Below are 23,331 nucleotides of genomic sequence, written 5' to 3'. Positions count from 1 at the left end.
GGAAATTGTGGGGAAACTCATGTGGTCCTTGGGAGCTCCATGTCTTCACCCCAGCTACGTGTGACCTACAAGCACAAGACAAGGTGTAGGTCACCAAAATGGGTGACTGACAAAGTCTGGAAGATGTGCATTTGTGGAGAAGGAGAAATAAGATTGGGGTGCGAAACCTAATGCTCTCTGCATGTCTTGGCTCTACATCCCCTATGTTTTTCTGTAAGGTAGTGTCAAGGAGAAAGAGATGAGGGTTTAAATGAGACCTGCTCCCATGTAAATATTGTGCTGTTTCCAAGCACTAGCCCAAAGCGAAGCCAGTTGCCTTGCAGCTCCCCCCAGGTGGCTGGAGTCGCTGAAGCCAAAGATAACTTCTTACCTTTCATTTTTTTTTTTTTATGGCCTTATGTGCTGGAGGTGCACACAGCTGAGGTCTGCAGCAAGATCTGAAGGCTCTTTGAGTATCTAAGGCTTGGGCACCTCAAACAGCTTTTCTTAGCAGAACTTAACAAAACGAATTAATCCTGTACACTCGTGTGGTGTAAGGCACCGCACGCTACCAGGCCATTTTAAGTCACATTGAAGTTAATGAAAAGACTCCTACAGACTTCAGTGGGCAGCACATCAAACTGCAGCATGGCAAAGCCAAAGTCTCAGCCACGTGCTTCCTGCCCCTGGGTTTCAAACACCGCTATTGTGCTGTCCCTATTGAACAATTAAAAATGCTTTCTCACTGGCTGGAGGAACTGGATCAAAACTGCTTCTGAAAACAAAGCCACAACGTAAATCATGGTGCAAATGTGCTGAAGGGGAAATCAAAGCTGCTTTCATCATCTGGGCAGTCAGAGCCAGGTGGAAACAACATTATTTTGGAGATGTCTCAACCGCAAAGTTCCAGGAGTAAGAAAATCTCGCTGGCTAATTAAGCTCAAATGGATGTACATGGGTCTGCTCAGAGAATGGACTAAGTAGAAGTGCTATTTTCTTACTAGGATCAGTACTGAAGTTAGAAACTATTTGGAATGAAACTGCTTTTAGAGGCAAATAGGCTATTTGGTTTTGGTGGTGGGTTTTTTTTTTTGGCAGGGGGAGAAAAATTGTTTTTTCCTGTAGAGCTATTTGCTATTTGCAGGGAAAGAGGTAGCTTGTGTTCTGGATCCTCATAGTTTATTACCAATGAAATGTAGATTTGTAGCCACAGGATAGTTAGACATCTCTATGGAAATGTACAGTTACGGGGTTTGTGCTCTGGTTGTAATCAGGGTTTTCAGAGTTTTCGTTTTTCTTCGTATAGACAAGAGCATCTACAGGAAGCCAGACCTTAGTATCCCATTCCAGGCTGCGTTTGGGGAAGGGTCATGGGAAGAACAAAAAGCCAGCACACTCCTCTCACTAAATCACCCTGGGGCAAGACCCTCACAAGAAGTTGTTTTTCAGAGCAAAACTCCTTTTGAAACATAAGGTTTGAGGCTCATTAGGGATAGGCATGAAAGCACTTCACTTCCTTCCTGCAGATGGGCTCAGAATCATGATTAAGAGGGTTTTTGTTGTTGTTGTTGTTGTTTAAAACTGTCATTTCAAGAAACATAAAGCTTCCCAAGCACACACATACCTTGATGCTGATGCTGCAGGTAGGAGAAGGACATTGGACTCCATAAGCAGATTCCTCTGTACTTTCATGACCTCAACTCCCACCATGTGCTTCTCTGGCACTGCTTCATTATTTTTATATGATAGCGATGTGTGAAAGTCCTGCCTGAGGCCGCCCTGGCCCCAGGGAGGCTGCAGCCTGGGGGATGGGGGTTCTTCTGTTACACTTCTGATGATTGTGCTTGCTTGCTTTTCCAACACCAAGTTAGTGTGATCCCTGCAACAGTCTTTCAAAACAGACTTGAAAAATTTCCAAAATGCTTTATATATAAAGTGAATAAACGACTGTAGAGGGGTGGTAGGACTTTTGGGTTGTTTTTCGGCAATCTTCCAATTGGCAGATTTCTGCATGTAATTAAGGACTGCATATTCAGTAAAATTTCCCTTTTTTTTGCCACTTCTGCCTCTCTGTTGATTCTGCTAAGGGCTCCCTTTTATTAAGATTCAGGGAAAACCGAGGCTTGCTTTTTTTTCCTGTGTATATGCATGTGTCTCTTACATTGGCTTTAAAAAGTATGGTTGTTGTGAGCATATTTAATGGCTCTTCTCAAAGAGATCTGGCAGGTTAGAAAGCAGATCCAATACACTTATGTTATTAACAGCTGCAGAAGCAAGCACAGGGGAAATGACAACGAAAAGGGAATTACTTTCCTAGCTACCAAAGAGCAGCGGTGAAAGTTGGGATTTACAGAAATCCATTGAAAAATCTACTGACTCTTTATGGAACAGGATTTAAGCTCTGCTAACCTAACCCTCCCAAGGACAAAACTGTTGAGACAACCTTTCGTATGAACACAATAAACTCTTTGCTTCGCCGTATTACAGAAATGGCTTTTTTGGTCAATGCTGTGTTTGCAAACTCCCAAGGAAAAGCTGCGACGCAGCCAGGTTGTCATGTGCTGCACGAGCTAATATTAATGCCTGCTGTGACTTAGTCTTGCTACTCAGGTATTTTGCTGCTCCTTGTGTAACATCTGTCTGACGGAGTGATACCAGACTGTCATCGGCCTCCACTGCACCCTGTTACCTGTTTGAGAAACAGTAATGAGAGCAACCAAGGTGGTTTTTCTTTTTCCTTTGAATTTTTGAATGAGGCCTGCTGTGTTTTTGCAAATTGCATCTTCATCGTAAGTATTTAAGAGCCATAGCTTTTCATATCAGACAACTTGGCATCAGCTTTGAAAAGAAACATGTTATTTTAAAGCAGAAAACTAGATTAGAAAATTGCTTTTGCAGATCGAAACAAAGTCCTGTCGGCTCGTCTAATCCAGTTCTTTGGCACTGAGGGAGGACAGCTTTCTGCACGGCATAATGCACGGCTGCCTCTGCCAGACGTACCAGCCTGGGCTGCTGCGCTTTCTCAGTACAGCTCACACAGTAAGCGCTTTGATATTTCTGTGAAAAAGCTGCCACGTATCGCCATGTAATGCTCCGCTGTAACATGGAAAACTGTCCTACAAGAGTTCAGTTTGGAAAGGTCATCCTATATTTCATAGCGTCCTGTTTAAAAAATAGCCTGAAAGAGAAGTGAACGTGTTTTTTTTTTTTTAAAAAGTGCATCTAGCTAGCTAATACAGCAGGCATGCAGAACATAAGCTATCCAACCAACTATGAAACAAATGCTAGAATTAATTGCTTAATTCTCTTTGCATTAGCATAAAGCAAATGTCCTCAGTGAAGAACTGCTGAATACGGGAAACATCTACTATTGCCTTGTACCAAATTGAAAAGCGAGTTCAAGTGTAAAGATTGGTGGGGTGATAGCCAAAGGCAAGCTGTCCTGCAACTTATTTTGTGAGACAATCTAGTTTTAAGGTTTGCGCGTACAAGTTTGACCCAGTAAGCACATTAAATAATTGCCATCTCTGGAAACCCAGATTTTGTTCAAACCAACTTCTTTGTAGTTCTTAAACTACGGAAAAGAATCCACAGAGATGATACTTCTCCAGCAGCCGATATGCAAGTGCTGGAAGTTTAGCCATACCGAGGAATAACAGACTGCAAGCTACGGGATTATCACCTGTTCCAGCCCGTTTTCTACAAGGCTGCTGTAACAATGATTTGCTCTACGTTTGCATACAGGCTAACGCTGCATTTGAACAGAATCCCGAGCACGCACAGACGTAGGCATTGGCCTCCTTCGTTTTCAGGTAAGGTGGGCATGTCTGCCTGTGCACACACCACCCAGAATGATGTATTTTCTGGATGTCAGAGAACAGCGTGAAACGCGGTCCAGCTTTGAAGCCAATAGCGCAACAGGAAGGTGAGACCTTTTGGCAGGGTCAGTGCCTGTCTCTCAGCACTGGAGCTAGCAGAGTGCGCTTTCCACCGCAGTTAAAGTCAACTTGCGGTCTCTGCTCCAGTTCTTACACAACACTGGGGATGCTGTATTATAAAAAACAGTGAATCAGATGGTGCAGTGCCCTTCATTTAGGTAAAACATGTACGAGCGTTCCCACGGAAAGCATCGGATGTGAGAATTTACGCATGCTAGTGTGAAGAGGATCGAAGTCTTGATCTTGCCAAGCACCTGCACCGCTCTGTAGCTGGTACACATGCAAGCTTTCCACTTGTTAGTCATTTCATTGGCTTCACGTTGTGCTGCGCGTGTGGTGTGGTACTGCCTGGCCAAACGGAGAGTGCTCTGTGCTCTCCTAGTGGAACAAAACACTCAGATGCAGGGCTCGTGAAGGTCACCTCAAAGTAACCAGCACAAGCAAATGGCAAGATCCAAGCATACATTTAACTCTATCCAGAAACTGTAGGAAGGCTACAGGGAAATACCTCCTTTATTTCAACATTTTTATGAAATATAATATTTTTTTCTACATGAACAAACATTTATTTTTGCTAGCAGAAGCATCTAAAAGTTCACAAAACAACTCCAAACACAGATTTAAAAACAAGCATCCAAACTTTTAATTTAATCTCCAAATCTTGGCTAAGTGGACTTCATCTTTCCTTCATTTCCTTGAAAGAGGTTAGTGGCTCGGGGCAGTATTTTCTCCAGAAGGTAAAAATCTCTCAATGGTTGCACTACAGGTGGCTTTCATCCTTTACTGCCTGAAGTCCAGTTTCAAGTTTAGAAGCAGAGATACGTTTCGCATGGCTTGAGGCATGGTACTTTTTTCATCTCATTTCTCCAGGGGTGCATAATTCAAAAGCTTCTCAATCAGATCCACATGGGCCAGGAGCATTCTGCGGCAGCAGTATCTCTTCAAACCAAGGGCATCCAGGGCATCTCTATTAATGAACAAGAACAACAATAAAAAAAAAAAAAAGGATGAAATGAGTCAGAACCACTTGTAAGTGTTCCCAAGCAACATACTGATTACTTTCAGCTTAGTCATAGAGGAAAACTTGTTTGCAGTTCAAACTAAGAAATAGAAATTTAGCATGTGCTGTTAATGTTCTTTTCCATTTACTGCCGTTGACAGGGTGTTTGCTTGTTCTCTGGCCTGCAAGAGCACATGATCTTCTGTTGAAGATGGCGTCTAGCTGACACAACTACCGAACTTTCAGAGGCAAGTCTGCCAAACTCCCATAGGAACAGAACTGTAACAGACTAACTCTTACGAACTTCCTCTTCTGAACCACCCCACTTGTGAGGGCATATTTGGTCATGAAACAGCAAGGTTAAGTGAGATGCAAGTATTTTGGTTTTGGAAATAAAATTTTAGTCTTTGCAGCTGGAAAGAGACTTGAAATATGGTAGATTTCTAACCTCAATTATTTAGTTACAGTAACTCAGTCTTCCTTTTACAAACACCAGTCTGTAGAAAAGAGAGGACCTGATCCGGTTAAAAATCTGATCAATCAAGAGGTGTGAATGTGGTAACAGGAACATAGTTTTGAAACATGGGAAGTAATTTCCACTCCTCTTAAAATCCTGGACAGTCCATAGTTACCTGTGCTGGCTACAGCTCCTGCTAGTTGTTTGGTAGAAGGTAGCACGAAGGCACTGGACAGTCTCCTGACACAGGAATAAGGAATAGCATCTCTAAGCATTGCTATCCATGCTATTGTTAGCATCTCTAAGCACCATTACAACACATTTCTGTAAACTGAGGATGATACTTGCCTACTTCACAAGATAAATTTGTGATCTAAGCCATGTTAGAAGTGTGAGAGAGATACAGAAACTAAAATAACTCAAAATGCAAGCTACCCCACATATGGATGGGATGCTAATTCTGAGGAAGGCTAAAATCCTTTCCAGTTCCCATCTAAGAAGGCATTCAGTTATACAACCTGTTTTCCACAAGTATACAAATAAGGATGTACAGACTGCTCAACAAGAAATTTGTGTTTTACAGTCTTAATTCCTTCTGATTGACTGCTCGGGATTCTTACAGTTGGGTAGAGAATGTATGAGTCATCCTAGCTTAAACCACTGCACGGGTTTTCAATGCCTATGGCTATCAGACCTCTTAAAGATAAGTGATACTATCCAAGCTCTTTAGCAACAACCTGTTAACCACAAAGCCAGTCTGATACTCCTTCAGAATTTGACATTCATGAAGATCACGACTGATCTTGGGTCTTTAGATCTATATGATGCAGTGCAACAATCCAGCATTTGCTTAAAACAAATATAATTTCCTGAAACCTGTAATTCTCCTGTAGGAAGAAGCTGATAGATACTTTTCTGAAGCACAAACGACTGAAAGGAAGCCTCTGCATAAGTTGGGCCATGGTAAAAGGTTGTTTGGCTTCAAGCAGTACAGTCTAACTGCATGGAGTCAAACTCCAGCAGCTTCTCTGATGACATCAATTAGTCCTTGTACCTATCAACAGTTCTTCTAAGAACTGTTCTTCTTCTAAGAACTTCTAAGAACTGTTCTTGTTCTAAGGGCTTAAATAGCAGGGCTATTCATTTTAGGACTACCACTTGCAAAAGTTATTTAAGAGAAGTATGTGAACGGTGTATTTTTTAAAAAAGAATGTTTATAAATAATACCACATGATATCTAAACTTTCTAAAACACTTGAGAACAAAAGCATCTGATGTCTGTTGATATGTAAGTTTTAAGAGCTATCTGAAAAGTTCTGAACTGAATGCAGTTATCAGAGATGCAAAATACTAGCATTAATCACAACTTTAGAAGTCATACTATACATTTCAGCTAAAACAACTTCAGTTGTATTTCCCTTTTCCTCTAGCTTTGAAGAACTTGTGGAAAAAGAGCTATTTTAAGGGACAAACAGAAAGGTGTGGGTCTTTTTTAACCACAAATTGTTTAGACAAGTTTATTTCTTCCATTTTGTCCATCCATTTCTTAAGCCACTATGAAGAGTGATTCTGACACTGCACTGTAAGATTTTAACTGTTCGGTATCTGTAAACTCTGCTTCTGATCTTACAATACCATAACTGCATCAGTTTGAACAGGCATCCCAGAACCACACCAGTGACCACAGCAATCATCTTCCAGTGAGCTTTTATCAATAACAACGTACATCTTCCTGTCCCATAAAAAAGCAGAGGAATAATGGAGACAGGAAAAATATTAAAATGTAATACTTGGAAAATAAGTCAGAAGTGCTACCGGAATAGCTCTGGTAAATTTCAGTATTAGTGAGAAACGATTAGCAACCCTTACTATTTTAATGCTTTTAACTCCATAAATGAAAGGAAAAAAATTTTTTTGGTAGGAACTTTCCAAATACCTTTAGTTTAGCAGCTGCAATATTCTACTCCGCTATGTTTGACAGGTTCTGGGATGTAAATGCACTCTAAAAAGGCCACTCACAGACCTAATGAGATTTAGGAAAAGTATTGAATGATTTTCACTGGACAGTTTTTAATGAAACTGATAAATGGTGGGGGGACAGGACATCTTTCCCCTGCAAACTCCACATCAAGCAGTGAGAAGCACAGAGAATAATCACAACTTCCTACAAGTTTAGATGAGGCTTAAAAAACAAAGGTTTCCTTCCCTGTTTGTTCTGTGCTCCACTGTTTAACATTTGACAAAATAGTATCCTAAACCATACCAATGTTTTCAGATTTACTTTAGAGAAAAGGCAGTGAAATCTGTGTTGTTAATATACAAAGTCCATTTAAAAACCTATTAGTAACCCTAGCCATCTGAACCCAGAGCAAATACTCTTTTCTTTCTACAAGTCTCTCAAAATTCTAATATTTTTTTTCACTCCTTTGAATTGCTAACATCCATGGTTTTTTTTCTTCATACTTAAACTTGACAACAATGTAAATATTTCTCCTGAGTTACCTTCTCAAACCCTTCTGAAGTAGTCCTACCACAGCTAGAGCCTCCTTGAACTATTAAAAGACAATTATGGCTATGCAAAGCACGCACAAACTTCTTAAAATAGAGTTGTTAGGACTATCAGTCAGGTATCTAGAACAGTTAAACCTCCCCTTCCCCCCAGCAAACCAGTGCTTTCAAACAAGTTTACCAATTCTGGGTAGGGAATGTGAAATGTTTTTAAGAAAAGCTAAAAGGGTTTCTTGTTAACAATGTTAGTTGCTTCTTACACTTGTAACTTCTTTTTTCTCTCCCCTTTAAAAAAAAACACATGGGTGTTAAAGTTGCCTGTACTACTTATGTCTTTCCTTCCTGTTCCACACAGAGTTAAACTTTTGAGACTGTTTTGGGTATACAGGTTATGACTTGGCAACTTCCATACTCCTACCCAGAAAAATTCATCAGAAAAATGAGTGCTTTCTTACCTACTGTAATTTCTAACCTCTGGTTAAACAGCATCCAAATGTGGTTTTTAGCCTCTTTACAGCTACTTCATATCATCTCATGCATTGTGCAATCTCCTCTAAAACCTGAGTCCAAGAACATACAGAAATAATACCCACCCTTCTGTATATTCTGCTTGCAGAAGGCCAAGATAGGCTTCCCACTTGTTTCCAACTATTTTGCCGCATGTGAAACATCTGACTGGGATGATCATCTTTGCACTGTGGCTGTAACATTAAAAAAATACAGTATCACACCTCTGCAAAATGACTAAATACCATCTTCAAATACCAGAAGGGACACTGAGAACTCGCACAAGTGCCAAACGGCAGCTCGGCAGACTACGTGACGGTAAGCAAGGGAGGAGGCCGCGTCACGGCGGTGCCGATTCCAGCGGCACGGCGCGGCTCGGGTCGCGCTCCCCCACCGACGGCGGGGCCCGCACGGCTCCCACGCCAGGCCGCTCCGAACGCGGCGGCAGGCAGCGGCGCTCTGCCGGCAGCCGGAGCCCCAGCACCCTCTGGCTGGGAAAACCGGCCAGCGCCCGAGCCCGGCAGCGGGCTACCCCTGCCCCGCGGCCGGCAGAAACGGGCCTGGAGCTGGCCTAAGAGGCGGCTATAGGGCCGCGGCAGCCCCAGCCTGAGGCTGAGGCCTCGCCCGCCGGGCAGGGCCTCCCCGGAGGAGACGGGTCCCAGTTCGCCCGCGATCCCACCCTACGGCGCCGAGGCGGCTCCCAGCCCGGCCGCGGCACGGAGGGGACCCAGCCCCGAGCGGCGACTCCTACCGCGGCGGCTCCTCCGCGCTCCCGTCGCGGCTGCGGGGCGCTACCAGTGCGGCGAGGCGGGGGAAGGCACCCCGTCGCCCCGCGGGCCGACGCGGCGGGCGGGCGGGAGGCGATCCGGCACACCCCTGTTTCTGCGCGGGGCGGCGGGATGGTAGCGGCCGAGCGTACGGCGTCCCGGGCGGCTCAAAAGAGTGCGGGCGCGGGGCGGGCTTGCTTTCGCGTTTCGCGTGTGGCGCGCTGAGTGGCAGCTGGGGCGCCGGGAGCGCAGCGCGGCGGCACCGGCGGCGCGACCGACCGACCGACCGACCGCGCGCGGCGCCCGCCCCTGCTCCTCCCCGCTCCCAGGTGGGTGGGCACTTGTTGCATTGCGAGAGGGCTTTTGCAGCGACGAGACTTCTCATACCATCCTGGCTGAGGTACCGGAGCCGTCCGGGGCGGGAAGCGCAACTGGTGGCTGCAGCCCGGCACCCGCCAGCCCTGTCCGGCGGCGGGGGAGGGGGGGCGGGCGGCGGCGGCGGGCGTGATGGGGACTCCGGCGGGCAGGGCTGCGGGACGGAGCCGGGGTACCCCGCGGCAGCCCGCCCGCCGGTCCGCTCCCTCACGGGCGGGGGCGCCGGTGTGGTGGTGCCCGCCGCGGCTGCAGAGCCCGTCACCACCGCGGGCAGGGCCCCCCGCCGCCGTGGCTGAGGAGCGGCCGGCCGGGGAGGGCGTGAGGAGCTCCGGCCGGGACCCCCCAGCGCTCGGCCCGCGGCGCCGCCGTGTCGCGTCCCTGGCGCCGCGGCCGCTGCCGGGGCCGTTTCTCGGCTTTTTCCGCGCTCCCTCAGGCGCGGGAGGCAGGAGCGGCTGCCGCCCGGGTCTGCCGCCCGTCCCAGGGGCGCTTGGTTTTCTCTCGTTGTTCCGCGCAGCCCGGGCAGTGTTCATTTCTTGGCAGGCAGACCCGCCCCCGAGTCCCAGTCAAGTTGTGGGCGCTGTCGTGGCCGCAGGTTTGCCGAGAGTTTTTAAATTCGGGGGTCAGACTGGACTTGACGCTGTCCCGTTTAACTTTTAACGTTGCTGCGTCTCGCTGCGACCGGTGCACGGCGAAAATGACGATGAAGCGGCTCGGCGGAGGCGTACGCTGCCCTCGGGGCACTGCCGGCCGCTCGGGGCAGCGCCCTCGGCGCCGCCCGCCGGGCCGGGCGCGTTCCCCCGCTGCCTGGGGGGCGAGGGAGGCAGTGGCCGCTCGCAGGCAAAGCGGCCGACGTTATTGCGTACCCTAAGCCGGGGAGGTTTGGTAGCAGAGGATAATGCATCTTGAAACTGTTTACTTGTATTTCATTAATCTAAGGATTGGGGAAGCATTAGGCACGGACTACGTGTGCTTAGCCAGGGGAAGCATGCTGTGATGGCTGCAAACTTCAGGGACAGACGCTGCTGTTTTGGAGACTCTGGGATGAAGCATTAGTCTGAACGCTGTCAGTCCTTATTGTCCTCTTGTTACAGCGTTAGCATTATGCTAATTGTCCTTGAGCAGAGTAGAAATTCTCCAAAAGTGTTTTATTTCCCTGCTAAAGTATCTGTGAGTTGATACAGTGCACAGCGCAGAGCCATTACTGTCAGGCATATAAATAATTGTGTCTTAATGCACAGCTTATGTTAATACGCCTTTCGTGACTATATTTTGAACGACTGGATTATTGACCCTCTGCACAGAAATGCCAGACCTAACTTGAACCGTAAAAGAGCAAATAACAAATAAGTGTTTGAGGTTGTTTGAAAGCATTTTTACAATTCTGATTGCTAGTGAAAAGACAGTAATTTCTGCAGTCCCAGGAACAATTATACGCAGTTGTGAACGGAGCAAATTGACTTGGCATGGAGGGTAGATGAACCTCCTGTGATCTCTAGATTATTATCATTATTGTTACTGTAGGCCAGCGGGAGCCAAACTGTGTCTTTTCTCTTTTTTGGGGAGGGGGTTGAGAATTTGGAGATTGTGCTTTGATGCATTTTCAGCACCAGGGCTCCAAAGTAATTTTCTTACTGAACTGTGCAGTGAAAGACATTTATATTTGGAGATGGAAATTTGCAATTGGGAGTGAGAGAGAGGGGCTGTCACAGGGGCTTCATGGCAGAGCCACAACATTAGATGTAGGTTAGCATCTTATAGCTGCCTTGTAGAAATGTGCTTACTTATTTCTTAAAAACAAAACTGAATTTTGACTTTCAGACCTAGTTCTTATATCTGACTTCGCTTAGCATCTTTTTTCAAACAAAAATTTACTTGGCTTGTTCTCATAGTATAACTTTGTTTTGCCTCTTCTGGATAACCTGCTTTGGCTGGGTGATGGGCGTAAGGGATATGGAGAGACTGCTACACACTGAGAACATTCTCTACTCAACTTCATGTATCCTCTGCTTAATCTGACTCTTTGCCAAACCACAGAAGTCTGTTTAAAAGAGTTGGGGGGGGGGGGGGGATGTGCACACATGTGACTATTAAGAACCAGTCAGTGTTTTATGGGCTGTAGCTCGTGCTGATTAGGGTGACTCTGCAGAATGAGCCATTTGTGGCATGCCACCTCTCAACTCCTCTTTTTCAGGTGAGCTGGGTACTGCCAACACTCAGCTGTTACAGTTTAGTATTTAGTCAAATTTGGTCTCTTCAACCATCCTTCTGAAGAGGACTGGAAGAATTGGAGAATTAGGTCTCTCTAAGCATCCTTTGAAGAAGAATTGTAAGAATTGGAGTCCTATCTCCTAGAACAAGTCCTAGAACTGCATGTGTCTTTCTCACAGTAAGTTCTCGTCTCGTTTCTGGTCTCCTGCCACCTTCAACAAGCAGCAGTCCCCAAAGACCCCATTCTTTGCGCCTTCAGACAGCCTGGTGGTCAGGAAACCCATCAGAGTGCTCCTCAGCATTCAGCAGAAGAGAATTTCCTACAACTAATCGAGTTGAAATAAGTTTGAGAACTGTGGACTGCTTTTCTGATGTGGTTCTGGAGCAGCTTCTGTCATGTGAAGCTGTGTTGTGGGCCATTGCAGATAATATATTCCACTTTTTGGTTGATGCAGTACAGGATTTCTTCCAGTGATCTTGAACAACTTTTGAAAGCTGACAGTGTTCTGTCTCACCATCACTGTTGGGTTGAGGCTTTTTCTTGGCATTTTTTTTGTGGATTTAGACCTACAAAATGCAGCTAGGCATGACTGCTCCATGGCGTTAGTGATGAGTACTGAAATCCTAGACTGGTGACTAAGGAGTAGATCCTGCTTCCTATTCTCCCATCTACAAACTGTAAGAGAAAATATTGCTGCTTGTTTAAAAAACAAACCCAAAAAAAGTCGGTTAAGTGACCTGACTGACTGAACTACTCTTAAAATACTTTTATAGCTTGAGTGGCCATATGACCTCCTGCAGCTCATGTTGGCAGATTGTGTCTTTTGTGACCTTGTCTCTGTAATTAGGGCTGTAGGAAGGAGTCGTGGGATCTCTGCACTTGTACTGGTAGCGTGAGAAACCAGTGGCTGAGAATTTTTTTTTTTTTTTTTTCCACTTTGTGGGTTGCAGTAGGTCAAGTTTGGATGTGCACCCTCACGAGCCTGGGGACTTTTCACCTTTCACTGCTTTTCATCTTCTGTGGTTGTTCCCCTTCTTCTGACTTTGCTTGTTTCTGCATAGAGGTAGATAATCACCAGAACTGAAGACTTGGGTCTTTTAAGATCTGATTTGCCAGTTAGGTAGCAGTTGTGTTCCAGGGTAGTGAATTGTTATTTAAATTCAGGGCTTTTTAGAAGCGCTTGTCAGTGAAGGATTGTTTTGGTACTGTTGATCATGACTCACAACCTTCTGTAGACCTGTGGATAGCCCTGTTGCTTCTGTTTGGAGTGAAAAGCTCTGGTTCCTGTTGCTTCCTGTGGCCATTTAGAGAAAGAATGTTATCAGTTTTCACTCCATCTCTGACTAATACCTCAGAATCTTTGCAGAAGTTCATGGTACCATATTCAGTGTTGTAGTCCTTAGATCTCAACAAAGCCAGAGAGAGAACTCCCTGAGAAAAGACTAGAAAAGACTTGCATGAATCTTGAAATGGGTGATTAAATAGGACATTAGTCAGGAACTGAAATGTGACATGGAAAACTTAATGAATGTAGCAGTAGAGAGCCAGAGCAAGAGGGGAAGATAAGAAAACACAAACAAAAAAACCCCAAACATGCAAGACAAAGCTTGGCTGCTGTTTTCTCAGGCACATTCTCCACTCCAAGTCTATTAAACCCTGCAGATTTACTGTTGGGCTTTCTCTAGTCCTGGTTAACTACTCAGAAGTGTGTCATTCATCCCGTTCCGCAAAAGGGAAAAAAAAGTGGCTCCCTCTGGAGCTAGCTAGTGTGACTTCGGAAGGACTTCCTCCTTTCCCTCTAAAACTTGCAGGCTCAAGGAGCAAAGACTAAGCTGGAATCTTGACTTGCTTTCCCCTTGATTTTTTGAGTGGGTGGCTTTCTGCCCCATTATGCGTCCTCTCCCCCCCGCAATTGGATATAGCTTTATATGTGATGGTAGGGAGGTGGAGAAAGCAAAGAAGGAGAGGTAGGGGTGATGGAAGGAGGAAAGACTTGTCTACTCTGTAGAGCTCTGCACTGTTTAGTTGCCCTGCATGCTGTTTAATAGCTGCTCAGGTCCCTGGATTTAGTGAAACACATACAGAAGCTGCTAAGCAAGTAGAAATGAAGAGAAACCTCTCTAAGCTGGGGATGTGACTGCAGCTTCACTGTAATACCAGACAAGCCTGATGCTGCTGATTTCATTAAAAGCAACATTTGGGGCCTCAAAGCAGGGTTTAATACTTGCTATATATTTTTTTAAATATGCTGACCTTATCTGGTAAGCCTGTAATATTTGTTGCAATGAAGAGCAGCTGCTGCATAAATACATATATAATATCAGTTGCCAAGTCTGAAAGCTGTGCTGAGACTGTGACATGTTTGAAGTGAGGCTGCTATTAAAAGGCAGGTGGCAGGATGTTTATTTTACACCTTGTTAATTGCTTGTTTTTCCTGCTGTAATTGGCTTCCTAATGGGGGCAGAATGCACTTGGTTTTGCACACAAAGCTTCATTAGTGGCAACCGATGGAAAGGATTCAGAGGGTGGGATTTATATGAAATATATATATATTGAGTAACAGATGTCTCTGCTAAATAGAGTCTATGAGGAAGTCCCACAGATGTGTCCAAAAATGCAAATGTTTTTCCATAAAACGATTTCAGGTGTCCTTGTGTTAGATGTAAAGATGTAAGCCTGTTACTTGAGGAGGGGGCAGAGATTTTATCTTGCTATTTTTGTGGGGCAGAGACTTTGTTCTGCTTCACTGGACAGGAGTTAGGATGCTGGGATGGTGCTTCATACCTGGGACTCTGACAGTGTACATGTATTTGTAAAGATATCTTTAATGATCTCTGTGGCATATCTAGTGATTGCTCCTGCTAATGAACTGGGAGGAGATGGCGAGCAGTTGTGGTGTTTAGTAGCTTTCTAAGATTTGTGGATCCTTCCCTGCTGCTAGTGTATGTTAGTGCTGTTTCAGGTGTCTTCCCATTCGCACTGGGCCCTTGGAGGCAGGGCATTGCTATGGAGAAGCATAGCTTGACCATCAGTATTTTCAGGGTGATCCTGGTTGTGCTTAAGAGAGATGAGGTGTTCTTCTGGCTAGGGATGGGTGCTCCACAAAGGCAGTTCTTGTTTTAATAATGACTTTTTTAATGTGGTGTAAGGTTCCTTAGTGTAAGAGACTGGTCTAAGAATTGTCTGTTGATGGTGTCTGATGACCATCATGATGACCATTGTGTCTGATGCCACCGAACAGCGCAAAATTCTGTTCGTGTGATATGCTATTGTACCTGTAGAGGTTACTGTAGGTGACAGGTGAGCGTAGTTTTGTGTGTGTCTGTATATGTATACACATGCGTATGTGTATATATGTACATGTATATGAAATTAATAATCAAAAGGTCAGATAGCTTCATGGAAATGGCTTATCATCCTTAACCCCCGCCTTGCCCTCCTCCCCACTTTTTTTTTCTTTAAAGCACTGAAATGGGATTGGAAAAAACACCCGTCTACTCCCTCACTTCTCTGCTTCCTCAGATGTCAGTATTTAACTAGTTTAGGACTGGTTATATCTGTCATGTTTGTTCTCAGTAAGGTCACTTCAAGGCAAAACTATAATGTTTGCCAGTCTTGGATTGACATATTTTATAAGAAAAAGCCTTTATTACATGAATATATCACAGCCTAATTGACTGTTTCATGTTGGTGGGGAGAGAGTAATATCCTGAGGCAGCATTTTAATCAGAAAGATCACAGGAGCTGCCCATCAGCTCTGCTTTTCCATGCAAGTGTCCTCAGATGACGAAATAATCCCCTTTCTTGGGATAATGCTTTTCATTTCTGTAGAATCTTTCCTTCCAGAGTAAAGGATGGACAGTGAAGCTGAGGTGAGGCCAGGACTTGTCAATTATTAATGCTTGAAGGGGGGAGCCCAAAGGTGGTGTTCTTCCATGGTGAAAGCAATATGTGCATTCCCATTGAGCTCATGGATGCCTTTTGTCTCTGATGTACTTCCTCTCTTTGGCTGGGAACTTTTTTCTCCGGGTATATAAGCAGGTCCTCTCCCATCAAGAGTTATCTCTATTTAAAGAGACTGCAGCAAGCAAGTCCTCTTGTAATAGTTTGCTTTGGCATCTAGGAGTCTCTGAACGCCAATGAAAAGAAGGAATGGGGGATTTTCTAACTTATTTTTGAATTCTTATCTCTGAGGGTCTCATAAGTGATGATGGATGTATTTGGAACAAAGAATTAAAGAGCAGGCTCTCCTTTGGGCCTTTTGAGGATGCTTATGTCTGTATTTAAACTTGATGCTTGGGCTTTTCCTTCCATCTGTCTTCTGGCCGGTCTTGCATCTTGCAAGCCTTCATGGGACTGGGAATAAAAGATGGTTGTTGCAAGTAGGAGCAAAGATCCATCTTGCTGAGTACCTTGTCTCCGACAGTGGCCAGTAGTGGCTATTTAATGAAGAAGGTAAGCTTAAAGCAAGTGTGCAGCAGTAATACAGTGGGATGCTTGCATTTTGTGTTTCATGAAAGTCTGTAACTGTAGTCTTCTTCCAGAACTGACCAGGTAGGGAAGAAAACACAGTTTATCTGATTAAAACCACTTACTCAGCTTGGGCATGTCTACCTGTTGTGTCCAGATTAAGGTGCTGTATAGAAGCTGGATGTCCTAAACCAGCTCCAAAGCTGCCCTTGCTATGTGCGGCATCCTGGTGAAAGACGGCTATTTCTGGAAAAGTCCCGGTTAATGTGCAGAGCCTGAGACCTCCCGCTGCATGGGACTTCCAGTGTCGACGTGGGAAGGAGGACAGAGTTGATGCGTAGGGTATCATGTTATCACTCAGATGAGTGGGCTGCTGTGCACCTATCATTGTGCCATCCACAGGGAACGTTCCATTGCTTTGTTTATGGAGCTGCTGTTTTTAAAATTAAAAACAGCCAAACGTTTCATAAAATATTAAGAGGCACTGCTTTAGCGTCTCTCATCAGATTAAGTATGTCACTTTGTGTGTCCTCAGGGTGATGAAGCCAATCATCTTGGCTGTTCTCTCACCTTAAGGATGCATTAAGGTGACATGCTTCATCTCACAAGGGATGCTGAAGCTATTACACTGCAGAACTGGTAACCGTAGGGGTCCTGCACTTCAACTGTGGATTCTCAAATGAATTTTGCAGAAGCAATACAGTTTTCTTTGTACGAGTGAATTCCTTTTTGTTAGAGAAGCGCTTCTTGAAAAAAAAATTGAGGTAATACAGTGGTAGACACATGCATAGTGACTGCTCTGCAGGAAGGAAAGAAATCATGGCAAGCTTTGTATGAAAGACCAAGAACTGTTATGTTTCAGTGGGTAAAGGGGGAGAAGCCTCTACATTCCTCAAACACTCTTTATGAATATGGATTTTGCAGCTGTTTCGCTTGCAGGTGAATTTCATTCAGGAGCCAATTCCAGCATTTTAATCACAACACAGTGGCACCGGAGTAGCAGAGGGTTGGGAAACTGTGGGGTGTAGTAGCCCCAGGATTAGGAAGCTGAGGGAGGGTCTCCAGCTTGCTGCAGAGAAGTCTCAAGGCCTGCGCGCTGGTGAAACACAGTACGTTGGAGCTGGGACCAAGCTGTGGAGAGCTAGCTTTCACTGAGTTTTCCATCGTCTCTTGCCTCTACCCAGCAGTTCTAGCACTCTTCAGCATGTGTATAGTACTTGGGAATGCTGCAACGTACTGGGTTAAATAGTCATGAAGTTTTAATAAACTCAAGATACAAGACCAACTTGACTTCTGAATGTCCTGGTTGTTTTTGGTTGTGTTGCCTCTTTAAATTCAGTAAGTAATGGCACACGTGGCATGTTACTCTTGCATTCCCGCTGCGCACAGCTAAATCATACACACGTGCACATCAGGGAGCAGTTATTCAGGAGTCTGTTCTGAAGGGCAGCAGTTTCTTTGTCTAATCTGATTCTCTGCTGCTGTTTTGCTTGGTGGTGGTGTGAGGGAATAATAAAGTAAAGCCTTCAATCATATGACCTGATCAGAGAGAGTTGTCTGTAGTGATTGATAAGTCCTTTCGGAACAATAGGCTGCTTGAGCTGTGCCCAGGGACTGATAGGTTTGGTTGGGGTTTTGCATTCATTTTTGGCCTAAGGAAAAAGAACAGTGAGATCAAGGTTGCAGTTTTGTTTGCAGCTTGCCTTCAAATCCCTGCCGGATCTAAAATGGTACTTAACTGTATATACCTCTGCTTTCCCCAAAGCTACCTGGAGAGCACTTTTCCCATCTCCTTTAGGATATGCTGAGTATTTTGAGGACGCCCAAATTATTTTAATTCCTTAAATTGGCTCTCTCCCAAGTAGGCATAAAACAAAGACATCTTTCCACCTTTCACCCTTGCACCCCTCTGGCCTGATGAGTGGCATGCTGAGCGAATGGCCATGGGTTCTCTTCCCTGGGACGTCCCCCCCCAGCCAGGGCTTTTTCCCACAGGCTTCTTGTATGACCTTGTCAAGCTGCTTCACTACTTTTCTTGATTTATGACATTTGCCAGTCTCACTAGAGAAGCTAAAGAGCTTAATATTAAGAAAGTGTTTGTATTCTGTGAAAGATAGCTTTTTCTCTTTGTATTGAGAAACCTCTGAAGATGGATGTCTGTGTGCGGATTCTGCTTAGCTCTGTAATAACTGAATTGTGTGTTGTTTTAACTGTAATGTGGGTGAATGTTAGCTATGCACAGTGTTACACAAAGGATGCCACCTGTCCGCATCTGGGCCAGAGGTGTATTTGGATGTATTTGCATTCCTGCAAAGGAGATATATTTTTCTGCGTCTCTGTTGAGCCACATCCCCAGTGTGCGGGGTCAGTTTAAAGCAGAGATGCTCTATCTTAAAATGCATGCTGAACAAATACACTTTCCCTTCTATCCTGCAGAACAAAATGGTATGTGGGTGAAAGAATGGCTTTGCCCCCAGCACATGTGCAGCACATGTGCAGCCACTTTATGGATTGAGGAAGGGTTTGTGGAGCACAGAAGAGCTATTGCTGCTGTAGAGAAGTGCCAGTTCAATGCCCTCTTTGAAGCACTCCTAGCTTCAGCCATAGTGGTAGTGGGCTAGGGCTGTGCTGCAGTGGCTCTGCTGCCTGTACTGCTACTTAGGCATTCTGCCTTTGTCAGAGTGAATCTGGAGGAAAGGGACTGTGGGATGACTAGGACTTTTCTGTCATACACACAAGAAAATTTCTTCCTTGGAGAATGGATAATAGAGTGCCTTTATACCAGAAAGCAAGAACTGCCCAGAAGATCCTGCTTCCCTGCTAGAGGTGCAGACACAGAGAGCTACGCTCGGAAGTAGAAGAGGAGATTTCTTCATCTAGATGCAGTGGTAGGCTTGAGAAGCATTTGTTTTCTGACAGTTGTCTGTGATCTCTTACTGTTCTGTTGGGGTTTTACGTTTCTTTGCGCTGTCAGTAAATGACCATTTCATTTTGCAGTGCCCTACTATTTAAATTATGGTTAGGGCTGGTTTATTGTGGACCTGTTTAGCATCAGTTTTATTGCTTGCATGCATTCTTGCTCTGCTGCGGGATTGTCATTGCAGTGTCTTTTGGGTATACTCTTTGCTGTCAACTGGCCCGACTCCTAGGGCTTGAAAAGCTGTTTGGGGATTCCTCTGGGAGCCTAAGGGAGTTATTGGGAAAAAAAAGTCAAATTCTCCTAAATTCCTCAGAAAGCTGTCATAAGCCTTGTGGCTTCTGGGTTCTTGCCAAGTCCTTTATTCATGGGACCCATCATGAGCCATTGCTAGACAATAATGGTTTCAGGTTCCTTTGTGTACTGTATTATGAAAGGAGAACCAGTTCTGGGCCATTGCTTTGGCCAATGTAAGAACACAGAAGATTCTCTGTATCAAAGCATTTACAGTTCAATAAGCCTTGTTTTCTGGCTTTCTTTTTTTTTTTCCCCTAGGGTTCTTTCTCCATGCACCCAATTTACCTGTTGCAGGTTCAGTCCTAGCAATGATTCATCCAAAGTCAGACTGCTTTTGCACCCTGTGGCTTTTGGCAGCTGGAAGCCCCATTTACCATGTGCAGCACTGATTCTGATGGCAAGTGCTGCTGTGGACAAGCCAACTGTTCGTTACTGCTGCCCAAGTTGTTTGTTACAGTGAGGAAAATGGTTTTGGTGACCTCTCCTCATGGTATTTCCTTAGTGTATGTATAACTATATACGTGCATACATACACACAGAGTGTATGTATTAACCCTGCCTTTGCCTGTTGCTGACTAGTTCTGCTGGGCAGGCTTTTGTGTAAGTTGTAGCGTTGGCTCTGACCCTGCATGTTTGCCCCAGATCCTCAAGGTATTTGGCAGTTTGTTGTCCCCTTATCTGCCACTGCAGTGAAAGGGGTGAAAGTCAGAACTAGCTTGTTTGCCTCATGAAGTTTCCTTTTTTTTGCTGCTGGCTCATGGCTTTGTCCTGCTTCATGGTGGACAGTGTTTGGTACAACCAAATTTTGAATAGCTAGTGATGAAGTTTTCATTTCTCATGGGAAGGTGGTACTCCACCCGAACAGTTTTTATTTTGTGAATGTCTGCCTTGGTGCAATCTTCTTCTGTTTTTAGTTTAGTCTAATTGCCCTACACTCTAACCACTTAGTAAAAAATGGGTGGATTAAAAAGTTATCCAGAGTAGTATTGAAATGTCGAGAATGTGCATTCAAAGTCATTTCAAATTTAAAATGAAATGTGTTGGTGCATTGAAATTGTTTGATACATCTCTCTGTTGGGGACTGAGCTGGGATGGAATCCAAACCAAACCATGCGAGATCCCTGGAGGGAAGAGTGCAATGCAAATTGGAGGTAGAAAAGTCAGTCTGAGCTCTGGTTTGGCTTTCTTTGGCAGTCTCTGAATGCGTGCCAGCTATGGATGAACAGCAGTAGGACAAATATTTAGGTGCTGCTGTACAGCCTATGGAAGCTTTTATTCAGTGGCATGCATTACAGATTTCATACCAGATCTGAAAAATTTTGTTTCCATCAGAACCCACACCACTTAATTTCAGCACAATGTTCTGCCAGCCCTGAAACGTGTCTGCATTTGCTCATCGAGAGCTTGCTCGGATGCAGGGCTTGGTTCCATCTATTTCTCCCTTTTCTTGGCTTGCCTTCCGCAGATATAATAATAGTAGTAATAAAAAGCCCCCCAAAAATCCTCTCCAAAATGTTGCTATTGCAGCTGATATACTGATGATTTTTAGCAGTCCTTTAAGTTGTTTGTGTTTGGTGGTGGTGTTTGGTTTTTTTAATTTGGAACTTAATTTGAAGTAATTGAAGATTTACATATGATAGCACTACAGTAGAGCTAAGCATTTGGTTGGCTGCATGGATATCAGCAAACAAGTCAGGAGATGTGTTCCTGAGCCACAGTTTGGAAGAGCTGGGGTGCAAGGGACTGACTGAAAGCTGGAAGTACTGGGGAGAAAGAAGTTTTTCTGAAATCTGATCTGCCAAGCTGCCTTAGTGTTTATTAAGTCTGAAGGGTCAGAGTGGACACAACAATGTGAGGGACTGGGGAGGGAAGAAGTCAGAGGATGCAAAAAGCCAGGCTGATATTTAGCACCTGTGAGTGTAAGTGCATGGGTGTGTGCAGTTGATGAGAGCAGAGTGTGACAGTAGTTTCTAGATTTACTGTAGAACAGTTTGCATCACCACAGATGCACAGAAAGTTGTTGCTCACTAGTCTGGCTTTGACTTGTAATAGCTGCCCATGAGCCTTAACGTCAGCAAGGATCACTGGAGTGCGATGGATCTGGTACTGTTTACCCAGCACTCAGCCTGCAGCTCGTGCTGAGTGGCATGGACTGGACTGGGTGTAACAAGGAGGAGATGATGTCAACAGGGCGGGAAAATCCTCTTGTGACTTTATAGGGCAGACTGCTGTGGAAATACGAGGGAATGGGGAATTGAAAGTCATGAAGGAAGTCAAAACAGGGTTTTGCTTTGATGTAGAAGCACACAGAGGATGATGGGGATTGAAGGTTGAAGATTCTGACTGTAGATGCTTCAGTTTATCTTCAGAAGTCAAAGGTCTCTCTTGGAAGGTTTCCTTCTAAGACCGGGTGTGTGTAATGTGCATCCTGTGTTATGACTCTATGATGTACACACGTAAAATTGCCTTTCACAGTGTCTTGCTGCTGCAGAGTGGATCAGACGGACTCTTCTTCTCTGCTTATGCCAATGCAAATAAATTGCCCCATCATAAGGCTGCCTTCCTCACAAGTTCTGTAATCCTGTGTATAAGGCCACCGGCCAACAGTGTCGAAAACAAAGCCAGCCCTTCCTGTGGTGTTGGATGCTGCTTCTGGGCAGGGAGGCAGTGAAGCTGTCACTTCTGCAACTTTCTTACTCATGGCAGCTGAAAGGGGCTCTTCTCTGAACTGTGGACAATATGTGTTTTTTGTCTTGCCCCTTTCTTCTCCCCTCATCCCCCAATTACTTAAGACAGCCCTGTTGCTTCTGTCAGGGAAGGTGCTGTTTTCTTTTGCAGCTCACAGAACAGGAGAAGAGGCATTGCACATATGGTATTTTGTTCCAGACACTTTTTACACTCCTCCCATTTCATTTCAGATCTGTTTTCTCTTTTTAAAAGCTTCGCAGAGCAAAAAATGAGGCTCTAATTACGCAGGAGGAGGGAGGGAGAAGGAACCATTCCTCTTAATTTTTTGCTGCTTCTATGTATCACTGACGAAGGAGAACATGGTGTGAGTGTCAGTGTCTCTGTATGCACAGTGGTGCAGAGCAAGTGCCACAAATTTGAGTCATATGGGGGACAGCTGAAAGCGTTTGCATGGGCAGGGCTGAATGAGAGAGGCAAATACTGGAAGCTGGAGCTCTGAGCAGCTGAGAGGAGGGGGCTGCAGCTGACGTAGCTCTGTCCCCTACCTGTTTCTTCTTTTCTTATTTTATTTTTTTGCCAATTCTGGTAGCAGAGCCCAAGAGCAGATATAGTGTGATTTAAGGGGGTTAGCAGGATCCTGAATGCTGCCCTGTGCTTGCAAGAAGACCTCAAGTCTTCCAAGCTTGTTCGTGCTCTCATTTCACACTAGTCATGTGCTGTTCTCAATGATCAACCTTGCCTGCTCTCAGTTTTCTCAGGTTTATTCACTCTGTCTGTGAGTTTTCCTGCAATACTCCGGATGTTTCCCTCGCTTCCTCTTTGTGTTGAGTATGCGTATTAGGGTTGGGGGTGTTGGAACATGAAATGGCCTCATACTGTTTTCTTTGTCATCAGTATGCCATGATCAGCTTGTGTTCTGAGAACACCTACTGGTTATCCGTAATGTTCACCTGTAGGTCAAACCTTTGCTAAAAGAGGGCTTATTTTATGGGATGTGAGAAGTGAGGCAGAAAGTGAGGTGTCCAGCAAGTCAGTGAAAGGAGCTACGGGTTGAGTCCAGGTTGTGCTGCCATATTGCATCTACTTGGCTAGCCTGTGGCCTGTTTGATGCCTTCGTTGTTTCCCCTGAGCATCTGAGTTGATACTTGGTTGAACACAAGTGAGTCACTGTAGTGTTTCTGGGTTACTGGTGCTGCTGCATGTCTGAGCTTTCTGTCAG

At 44.9% G+C, this 23,331-nt stretch overlaps 2 protein-coding genes across 10 annotated transcripts in view; one reads left to right on the top strand and one right to left on the bottom strand.

The window, feature by feature from the left end:
• Positions 1–4,412: 4,412 nt before the first annotated feature.
• Positions 4,413–9,273, bottom strand: POLR2L (RNA polymerase II, I and III subunit L). 2 transcript variants are annotated; one of them, XM_087745841.1, is made up of 3 exons: positions 9,141–9,273; positions 8,476–8,583; positions 4,413–4,884 (listed from the first exon to the last, which is right to left on the bottom strand). In XM_087745841.1, the coding sequence occupies exons 2-3, from the start codon at positions 8,568–8,570 to the stop codon at positions 4,776–4,778; spliced, it is 204 nt and encodes a 67-aa protein (XP_087601967.1). In that variant the 5' UTR covers positions 8,571–8,583; positions 9,141–9,273; the 3' UTR covers positions 4,413–4,775. The 2 variants fall into 2 exon arrangements, with proteins under 2 accessions (XP_087601967.1, XP_087601968.1); XM_087745842.1 differs by having other exon boundaries at positions 9,069–9,180.
• A 27-nt stretch (positions 9,274–9,300) lies between these two features.
• TSPAN4 (tetraspanin 4) overlaps positions 9,301–23,331 on the top strand; it is a 443,271-nt gene continuing 429,240 nt past the window's right edge. The window contains exon 1 of one of the 8 annotated variants that reach the window (XM_087745837.1): positions 9,301–9,485. Coding sequence is in view for 1 of the 8 variants with exons in the window: in XM_087745821.1 (XP_087601947.1) it covers positions 11,902–11,917 (16 nt within the window). In the remaining 7 variants the exon portion in view is untranslated. The other 7 variants (XM_087745828.1, XM_087745825.1, XM_087745818.1 and 4 more) reach the window with 7 other exon arrangements.

This window comes from Nipponia nippon, unplaced genomic scaffold, assembly GCF_047370975.1.
Source record: "Nipponia nippon isolate SJK-2023a ecotype South Korea unplaced genomic scaffold, ASM4737097v1 scaffold_10, whole genome shotgun sequence".
In the NCBI taxonomy this organism is placed as follows: domain Eukaryota; kingdom Metazoa; phylum Chordata; class Aves; order Pelecaniformes; family Threskiornithidae; genus Nipponia; species Nipponia nippon.
This window is presented reverse-complemented; position numbering and strand designations above follow the sequence as displayed.

Bases quoted from the DNA above. Each gene is read 5' to 3' on its own strand.
- POLR2L (XM_087745841.1), bottom strand. From the start codon at position 8,570: ATGATCATCCCAGTCAGATGTTTCACATGCGGCAAAATAGTTGGAAAC. The intron at 4,885-8,475 runs GTGGGTATTATT...GTTCATTAATAG, and splicing joins CAAGCAGAATATACAGAAGG to AGATGCCCTGGATGCCCTTG.